This window comes from Neomonachus schauinslandi, unplaced genomic scaffold (assembly GCF_002201575.2).
Source record: "Neomonachus schauinslandi unplaced genomic scaffold, ASM220157v2 HiC_scaffold_908, whole genome shotgun sequence".
Taxonomy (NCBI): domain Eukaryota; kingdom Metazoa; phylum Chordata; class Mammalia; order Carnivora; family Phocidae; genus Neomonachus; species Neomonachus schauinslandi.
In genome coordinates this window covers 1-10,662 of record NW_025409598.1, presented here as the reverse complement: position 1 = coordinate 10,662, position 10,662 = coordinate 1, and the positions used below count along the sequence as shown (strand labels likewise).

The 10,662-nt window shown below is 37.0% G+C and overlaps 1 protein-coding gene across 1 annotated transcript; it reads left to right on the top strand.

Annotated features, from left to right (window-relative positions):
• The first annotated feature begins 6,904 nt into the window (after positions 1–6,904).
• Positions 6,905–7,894, top strand: LOC110576488 (olfactory receptor 52A5-like). Its single transcript, XM_021685677.1, has one exon. It carries the CDS (start codon positions 6,905–6,907, stop codon positions 7,853–7,855), a length of 951 nt encoding a protein of 316 aa, XP_021541352.1. The 3' UTR covers positions 7,856–7,894.
• Positions 7,895–10,662: the final 2,768 nt, after the last annotated feature.

Sequence of the window (10,662 nt, the reverse complement as noted above, 5' to 3'; positions counted from 1 at the left end):
ATTTCTGCAGGCCCTTATCTAAATGACTAATCTGGAAAGCATAATTTGCAATATTTGACCTCTCTCCGTCCTTATTCTTCTTACATAAAACTGCCCATGGCACACTTTAGTGTATACCAGATACTGGTTTTTAGTATATTCAAAAAATAGTGTGACTGACACTGCTCTCTCTCATTACCAGCTACTTGTCACTCATCCTATGCCCAGTTTATTGAAAGCACACATCGCCTTTTGTCTCTTTGGATTCGACGGGTCTGGACATTTCAAGGAATAGATCATACAATACATGGCATTTTATACCTGGCTACTTTCACATAGCATAAAGCGTTCAAGGTTCACCTATGTCATAGCATAAACAGAACTTATTTTATTTTATTTTATTTCACTTTATTTTGTGTATACTTGACACAATATCACATTAGTTTTAGGTGTACAACCTAGTGATTCAACCTTATGCTACCTTCATCACAAGTGTGAAAACCACCGATTTCCATACACCACAATGATAGAGCTTCCTTTTTTCAAGAAATGTAACACTATTTTATTACCCAATATGCATATTATATTCCAATTTCCCCAGCCATATAATATATTTTATATAATATATCTGAATGAAATGTCAATGCATGAGTATACCCAAGACCCAAGTCTGCTTTTGAACCTGGCAGTCAGGACTCTGCCCACATAAGTTTTTTCCCTGATCCATCTCCTCTCTGCATGGTAAGGACTCCTACTCGAATTCAGACAATTCCGCAGATAGTATAAACATGGTCAGGCCCTTCGATTTTGTGTTTCTCTTAATTCCTATAAACTTATATCTTCTCACTTGATGAACTTTATCAACCATTGCAGTAAAAGCTATTCAACTCCATTTCTAACACTGTTGTATTGAAAAATTAAACTTTTGTTTCTGGTTTTCTGTAGAACACTTGTGGATAAAGAGCCACTTTTGAGAATGTATACTCTATATTTCCTATTTTATTTCTCACGGGTAATTATTTCTAATTAGTAAATTCTTAGAAGCTCTGAAGAACTGTAGCTGTTCCCAAAGAAGGAGTCGCATTGCTTCCAAAACGTCTTACTTCCCTGTAGCTCTAATAGGTTTTAACTAAACAGTATCTAAGAGTAATTTTCTCTCTAACTTTCAAAAGCATTTTGATTCTGGCATGCTCAAACACTTTTTGCATTTCCCAAAAGTATCTTGTGAATCATTCAATATGCTCATAATATTATTATTCTCTAGACAAAGAGTAGTTTACAAACTTCAGAATGTGCTGACTTCACCTTAGCCTCCTGCATATTCTAATTGAAAAGTACTCTTTTTGATTTCCTGAAAATATTTTATTTTAATTAAGCCCATCGTTGTTACCCTGATGGGCAGTTGATACTCTGATGTACTTAATTTGCTCCTTTTTCTGGTGTAATGGTTCTGGCTATGGCTATATACAGTCTGCCAACATGACATCACTGAGTGCACAGCTGTGAAGAGATGCACACAACCAGTTCTCCTAAGGCCCTGTGAGCTCACCCAGCACACAGCACAGCCCATCCTATACCACTGATTTTTCTAGGAAGAAAGTAATTTTATGGCAGTTTATGACAAGATGGGAGTCAGAGAGTCTTTCAATGCAAAAAGAACAGGTCTACTACATAGGTCCTGACCCAATGACACAAGACAAATACTGTGTGACTGTAAGTAAGGCCATCAAGTCTTTCAGGCAGATGCATGTAACTCAGTCCTGTTAGACTCTCTTTTACCACACAAAGATTCTGAATCTTTTCCTTTTCTTCTGCTTGAGACCAAAGATTAAAATCTTTCTTTAAGATCAACCCTTTTTCTGCAAGTTTGGCTCAACATCCGCAAATCAATCAATGTGATACAATACATTAACAAAAGAAAGAACAAGAATCATATGATCCTCTCAATAGATGCAGAAAAAGCATTTGACAAAGTACAGCATCCTTTCTTGATCAAAACTCTTCAGAGTATATGCATAGAGGGTACATACCTCAATATCATAAAAGCCATCTATGAAAAACCTACAGCGAATATCATTCTCAATGGGGAAAAACTGAGAGCTTTCCCCCTAAGGTCAGGAACGCGGCAGGGATGTCCACTATCACCACTGCTATTCAACATAGTATTAGAAGTCCTAGCCACAGCAATCAGACAACAAAAAGAAATCAAAGGCATCCAAATTGGAAAGAAGAAGTCAAACTCTCACTCTTTGCAGATGATATGATACTTTATGTGGAAAACCCAAAAGACTCCACCCCAAAACTGCTAGAACTCATACAGGAATTCAGTAAAGTGGCAGGATATAAAATCAATGCACAGAAGTCAGTGGCATTCCTATACACCAACAACAAGACAGAAGAAAGAGAAATTAAGGAGTCGATCCCATTTACAATTGCCCCCAAAACCATAAGATACCTAGGAATAAATCTGACCAAAGAGGCAAAGGATCTGTACTCAGAAAACTATAAAATACTCATGAAAGAAATTGAGGAAGACACAAAGAAATGGAAAAACGTTCCATGCTCATGGATTGGAAGAACAAATATTGTGAAGATGTCAACGCTACCTAGAGCAATCTACACATTCAATGCCATCCCCATCAAAATACCTTCCACTTTATTCAAAGAAATGGAACAAATAATCCTAAAACTTGTATGGAACCAGAAAAGACCCCGCATAGCCAGAGGAATGTTGAAAAAGATAAGCAAAGCTGGCGGCATCACAATTCCGGACTTCCAGCTCTATTACAAAGCTGTCATCATCAAGACAGCATGGTACTGGCACAAAAACAGACACATAGATCAATGGAACAGAATAGAGAGCCCAGAAATGGACCCTCAACTCTATGGTCAACTCATCTTTGACAAAGCAGGAAAGAATGTCCAATGGAAAAAAGACAGTCTCTTCAACAAATGGTGTTGGGAAAATTGGATAGCCACATGCAGAAGAATGAAACTGGACCATTTCCTTACACCACACACAAAAATAGACTCCAAATGGTTGAAAGACCTCAATGTGAGACAGGAGTCCATCAAAATCCTAAAGGAGAACACAGGCAGCAACCTCTTCGACCTCAGCCACAGCAACTTCTTCTTAGAAACATCGCCAAAGGCAAGGGAAGCAAGGGCAAAAATGAACTCTTGGGACTTCATCAAGATAAAAAGCTTTTGCACAGCAAAGGAAACAGTCAACAAAACCAAAAGACAACCAACAGAATGGGAGAAGATATTTGCAAATGATATATCAGATAAAGGGCTGGTATCCAAAATCTATAAAGAACTTATCAAACTCAACACCCAAAGAACAAAGAATCCAATCAAAAATGGGCAGAAGACATGAACAGACATTTTTCCAAAGAAAACATCCAAATGGCCAACAGATACATGAAAAAATGCTCAACAGCACTCAGCATCAGGGAAATCCAAATCAAAACCTCAATGAGATACCACCTTACACCAGTCAGAATGGCTAAAATTAACAAGTCAGGAAACGACAGATGTTGGCGGGGATGTGGAGAAAGGGGAACCCTCCTACACTGTTGGTGGGAATGCACGCTGGTGTAACCACTCTGGAAAACAGTATGGAAGTTCCTCAAAAAGTTGAAGATAGAGCTGCCCTACGACCCAGCAATTGCACTACTGGGTATTTACCCCAAAGATACAAAAGTAGGGATCCGAAAGGGTACGTGCACCCCAATGTTTATAGCAGCAATGTCCACAATAGCCAAACTGTGGAAAGAGCCAAGATGTCCATCGACAGATGAATGGATAAAGAAGTGGTATATATATACAATAGATATTATGCAGCCATCAAAAGAAAGGAGATCTTGCCATTTGCAACGACGTCAATGGAACTGGAGGGTATTATGTTGAGTGAAATAAGTCAAACAGAGAAAGACATGTATCATATGATCTCACTGATATGAGGAATTCTTAATCTCAGGAAACAAACTGAGGGTTGCTGGATTGGGGGGTGGGGTGGGAGGGAGGGGGTGACTGGGTAATAGACACTGGGGAGGGTATGTGCCCTGGTAAGCGCTGTGAATTTTGCAAGACTATTGAATCTCGGATCTGCACCTCTGAAACAAATAATGCAATATATGTTAAGAAAAAAAAAAAAGAAGAAGAAGAAGGTAGCGGGAGGGGAAGAATGAAGCGGGGGAAATCGGAGGGGTAAACAAACCATGAGAGACGATGGACTCTGAAAAACAAACTGAGGGTTCTAGAGGGGAGGGGGGTGGGAGGATGGGTTAGCCTGGTGGTGGGTATTGAGGAGGGCACATTCTGCATGGAGCACTGGGTGTTATGCACAAACAATGAATCATGGAACACTTCATCTAAAACTAATGATGTAATGTATGGGGATTAACATAAGAATTAAAAAAAAAACAACTAATGATGTATGGTGACTAACATAACATAATAAAATAAAATAAAATAAAATAAAATAAAATAAAATAAAATAAAATAAAATAAAATAAAATAAAATAAAATAAAATACCTTTTGGGCTATACAGTGAGATGTGAATTAGGAGATAGAAAGATCTAAGTTAGAGAAAACAATGAGGATAAAATTCCAGCAACAGGTGAGCAAGAGACTGAAAAAATCAGAGAGATGAGATAGGGAATGGTGGAGGTGTTCAGAGACTGAATCTACATGTGTCAGCCATTGAATAGGTGACAGACTTTGAAACAATGGGAACACATTTTGGTCTTTTTTCTCCTAGGGAAATTTGATATTTCACTAGACATCAAAGTTTTCCCTTATAGAAGTCCTAAATCCACTGTTATATAGGGGTTGTGTTGATGGTAATATTAAATTGAAAAAGACTAAATGAATATAAAGCCAAATTACATTTTAATTACATTCTACTGACTTAAATAGGCTTCCTCACCATTCCAGTGAGGTCACCCACCATGCATAATCAAAAGTCGAATCCAGCCTTAGGACTGATCATCGTCTCTCAGACCTTGCTATTTCTGTACCCCAGTTATAAAATAGTATGCCTTTTTATACTTTTATCTCTTTTAGTTCTGAAAATTTAGATGAAAGATAATTTTGAAATCAGAAATCCGATTCATCAAGCTCATTTCACCACATTGCTGAGAAAGAAAGATTCTGCAAGGATGTGTGGGAGGGGGCATCAATGCAGACTCTGACATGGATAAGATGCTAAGAGGAATCCAATGGTATGGGAACTCTATTCTGCATTAATTCTATGGGAATTCTATTCTGCATTGAACCAGTCAATATGTAAGAGAAAAATAACCTTCCAGGGATTATAATAATGTCTTTTAAATGGGAATTGCAAGCCAATGCATGTATTGGAAATATGCTAGCACTTCTGTAGCAGAAAGAATGGACTTGAGGAAGGGAAATTGAGTTATGTGATACTATCCAAGGGTACCTTGTATGGGAAAAGGTAGTTGAAAGAGAAATACAATAGGAGGGAAATGTATTAGGGATGTGGCAAATCACCACACTTTCATTAAAGGTGTAATTCCAAATAATTTGAATTTATTCTATTATTTTAATACATTTATGTATCACCTTGTCCAAGAAAGCCTTATTTTTTATAATCTCTCCAATATTGGATTTAGTAAGATTTATAATAAGATTTAGTAAGCCAGTCTGTCCCATTCTCTTGGAGCAAAGAATAATTACACTATATGTTATGAATAGCAATTATATTAATAACAAATATATGAAAACTGGGCATTTTTATTAAAAGTTTATATATTCCTAAATTGAATCCCCCTGAAGAAATATAATTACCTATTCAATATTACAGTGCACTTGAAATATTTTTATTCCTCATTTTCATAATTTCTGATGTATTTTACTAAAATAATGATTGAGACTAATTTTCCTGTAAACATTTTCAAATAAAGTTATTATTTATTGAGCAGATTTTAATAATAGAAAAATTTCTGAGAAATAAATAGAAAGCAACTTTTACTTTTTGGGCATTATTCTATCAAGAAAGAATTTTCCCGTATCAAAACTTGAGGTTCTAAACTTTCATGAGAAATTTACATTCATGTATCATGTTAATTTTCTCCCTCTAAAATACCTAATTTTATTCAAGTTTCTGGAGGAAAATCCCTGGCATCCACTTCTGGAATAAAGATAGAGTCTAACTACTGTGTCGCAGTGTACTTGTATACATAACAAGTATACTGTATACTTGTTATGTATATTTTTAATATTTGTAATATGGCATTATCCAGTATTGTCTCCTTGACACTAAGGATCCTTACTTATAAGTTTGTATTTAACCCAGTTCTTACTATAGTACCTGGAATAGTGAGTATTCCTTTCATTGCTTTCTGCTCTTGACCACTTCACTAAATGCTTCTTGGATAGGACACAATAGAGAATATGTAGTTAACATAACATTAAATACCCATATCCTATTAACAATAAAAACCAAACTTATATTCAATGGGACAGTTTTAAATTGACAGTACACAACCCTAAGCCCTCATATTAATAGAAATGTGTTTTCTCTCCATAGTGGGTACACAGATACCTGTTAGTATATAAGTATGTGTGTGTGTGCCTGTGTGTGAGAGAGAAAGAGAGATAGAGACTGAAACAGAGAGACAGAGTCAGAGACAGAAATGGAGAGAACAGACAGGGTGAGGGGATGGAGACAGAAAAGAGAACTGAAATGTGAAATAAATCATCTAGGGAGACTATCTGCATTCTTGGACCCACTCAATTGCCCTATCAGAAAATGGGTATGCCTGACAAAATGTCATTGAAACCATATTCAGCCTCTGATTGTATGAATCTAGATGAGAAGAGAAAACAGAAGACAGACACTCAACACATACTGCCACTTTGAACCAGAAGCTCTGAACCAGGGGTCTCTAAGCCAACATGTTCAATCTCAATGGTACAGTTTTCATGCCCCCAGTACTGACACTGATTGGGATCACTGGATTGGAATCTGTGCAGTTCTGGATTGGAATTCCTTTCTGTGCCATGTACATCATTGCTCTATTTGGAAATTCCATGCTCCTGGTCATCATCCAATCTGAATGCAGCCTCCATGAGCCCATGTATCTCTTCCTGGCAATGCTCGGAGCAACAGACATTGCTCTTAGTACCTGCATCCTACCAAAAATGCTAGGAATATTCTGGTTTCATCTGCCAAAAATATACTTTGATGCCTGTCTCTTTCAGATGTGGCTTATCCACACCTTCCAGTGCACTGAGTCAGGAATTCTGCTGGCTATGGCCCTGGACCACTATGTGGCCATCTGTGATCCCCTGAGACATGCAACCATATTTACCCACCAACTTCTCACTCAGATTGGGGTTGGAGTGATGCTCAGAGCAGCCCTCCTTGTAGCTCCATGTCTCATCCTCATCCAATGTTGGCTGAAACACTACCGGACCACTGTGGTCTCCCATTCATACTGTGAGCACATGGCCATTGTGAAGTTGGCAGCAGAAGATATTCGAATCAACAAGATCTATGGCCTGTTTGTGGCTTTCACTACACTTGGATTTGACATAATCTTCATCACACTCTCCTACATCCAAATATTTCTAACTGTCTTCAATCTGCCGCAGAAGGAAGCTAGGCTCAAAGACTTCAACACCTGCATTGCCCATATTTGTGTCTTTCTTGAGTTTTATCTCCTGGGTTTCTTCTCCTTCTTTACACACAGGTTTGGGTTCCATATTCCATCCTACATTCATATTCTACTGTTCAACCTTTATCTGCTTGTCCCACCTTTGCTCAATCCTATCGTGTATGGGGTGAAGACCAAACAGATTCAAGATCGAGTGTCCAAGATTTTCTACTCTAAAGATCCTTCTTGATTTCTCATTTAACTTTTTTCAAATAATAAAATTTCACTTTGAGAAATACTAGTTTGGAGTCAGATTTTGTGCTTTCTCCAGTTCATTTGTGCTGCTGAAATATACAGTTCTAGATTTTACATTCAAGACAGGTTCTAATTCCTATTTAAACAATATCGGCATTTATGCATACAGAATTATTTGGAACACATATTTAGTCAATAGGTGACATAAAAAGAAGAAATTATGAAGATTTGTTTGTAGTTGCATTAGCTCTTAATGAAGGGCATTTCTTTTTTTTGGTTAATTTTTTAAAATTTATTTTAGAGACAGAGAAAGAGTGGGTGCATATAAGTACCGACAGGGGAGGGGCAGAATCTCCAACAGACTCCCTGCTGAACACAGAGACTGCCAGGGATTTAATCCCAAGACCCTGAAATTCATCACCTGAGCAGAAACCAAGAATCTTATGCTCGACCAACTGCACCACCCAGGTGCCGCAGTAAAGGGCATTTCTTAAAAGCACAACTAAATGTTAATATTTTAATCTTTGCTTAAGAATACCCAGCGGCATTGATGTCATTGCATAGTAAATGTCAGTGTAATGTATTATAACTTATTGTATGTTGAACAAAATCATCTGTTAATGTTTATGATCACACTCAGTATCCACTTTATCATTAAGACCCTAAAGTTTGACTGTATGATTATCAGTTGAATATTAAGTATATTTATAATTTATGCATTGTAATATATTAAAATTACTTTTTTCCTCAAAATATTCACATACCATACTGAAAAAAGTTAAATAAGTTATTATCATATAATTGAAGTAGAAATGGAAATTCAGATTAAAGACAAACCATGAAGTAAATATGAAATTAGCATTAAAAAAATTGTGTCTTCTGCTAATCTGAAATATAAGTAAAAAAAAATTTTAATCAAAGCAAGCAAGTTCTAGACTCAACTATGAAGAACAAACTGATGGCTAACTAGAAGGGAGGTGTGGAGGGGAATGGGTAAAATAGTTGATGAGAACTATGGTGTGTTGTATGTAAGTGTTGAATCACTAAATTCTACATTGTATGTTAACTAACTGGAATTTAAATAATTTTTTTAAATCAAGTTCCATTACTATAGCCAAAGAAGAAACAATTACTTCTATAATTGTATAAATATATAATTGTATGAATATATGATTGTAATATTTTCTCTTGAAGGCTTCTTCTCATTTTTTATTGTAGGACATTATTCTTTTTTTATTATGTTATTCTTTATGGTGGTGTTTCCAATTCTGCTTATTTTTCTCTCATTGTGATGTTTCCTCTACTGAGAATGTTTCTGATTTTTCTGATAATGGTCAAAACATATTTATCCTTCAAGACTAAACTCAGACTTTTCTTGACATCTCTTTTAAAATGCCTTCACTGAAGTTTCCTCTTGGGTTCAAAGTAGTCTGTACAGTTTTCAAATTGTATTATACTGATATGTATCTTTCAAATTAGGGCTTTATGGCAGATGTATAGTAACTTAATATTTTATCACTCTGTGTCTCCTAAAATTTTAGCGTACATGTGACAATAAATACTCTATGACTTGAGCTTCCCTTTTACTGATCTCAGTGACTTCGTGTGGTACTCTATGAGACAATAAATTTATTTATTTATTTATTTATAATTTATTGTTATGTTAATGACCATACCTTACATCATCAGTTTTTGATGTAGTGTTCCATGATTCATTTTTTGACTATAACACCCAGTGCTCAATGCAGAACGTGCCCTCTTTAATACCTATCACCAGGCTAACCCATCCTCCCACCCCCCTCCCCTCTAGAACCCTCAGTTTGTTTTTCAGAGTCCATCATCTCTCACCGTTCGTCTCCCCCTTCATTCTTCCCCTCCTGCTATCTTCTTTTTTTTTTTTTCTTAACATATATTGCATTATTTGTTTCAGAGGTACAGGTCTATGATACAACAGTTTTGCAAAATTCACAGCGCTTACCAGAGCACATACCCTCCCCAGTGTCTATCACCCAGTCACCCCATCCCTCCCACCCCACCCCCCAATCCAGCAACCCTCAGTTTGTTTCCTGAGATTAAGAATTCCTCATATCAGTGAGATCATATGATACATGTCTTTCTCTGTTTGACTTACTGTGCTCAGCATAATACCCTCCAGTTCCATCCACGTCGCTGCAAATGGCAAGATCTCATTCCTTTTGATGGCTGCATAATATTCCATTGCATTTATATACCACATCTTCTTTATCCATTCAACTGTCGATGGACATCTTGGCTCTTTCCTCAGTTTGGCTATTGTGGACATTGCTGCTATAAACATCGGGGTGCACGTACCCTTTCGGATCCCTACTTTTGTGTCTTTGGGGTAAATACCCAGTAGTGCAATTGCTGGGTCGTATGGTAGCTCTATTTTCAACTTTTTGAGGAACCTCCATACTGTTTTCCAGAGTGGCTGCACCAGCTTGCATTCCCACCAACAGTGTAGGAGGGTTCCCCTTTCTCCACATCCCCGCCAACATCTGTCGTTTCCTGACTTGTTAATTTTAGCCATTCTGACTGGTGTGAGGTGGGATCTCATTGAGGTTTTGATTTGGATTTCCCTGATGCCGAGTGATATTGAGCACTTTTTCATGTGTCTGTTGGCCATTTGGATGTCTTCTTTGGAAAAATGTCTGTTCATGTCTTCTGCCCATTTTTGATTGGATTCTTTGTTCTTTGGGTGTTGAATTTGAAAAGTTCTTTATAGATTTTGGATACTAGCCCTTTATCTGATATGTCATTTGCAAATATCTTCTCCCATTCTGT

Excerpts from the sequence above, each read along its gene's own strand:
- LOC110576488 (XM_021685677.1), top strand. The coding sequence starts at position 6,905 with ATGTTCAATCTCAATGGTACAGTTTTCATGCCCCCAGTACTGACACTG.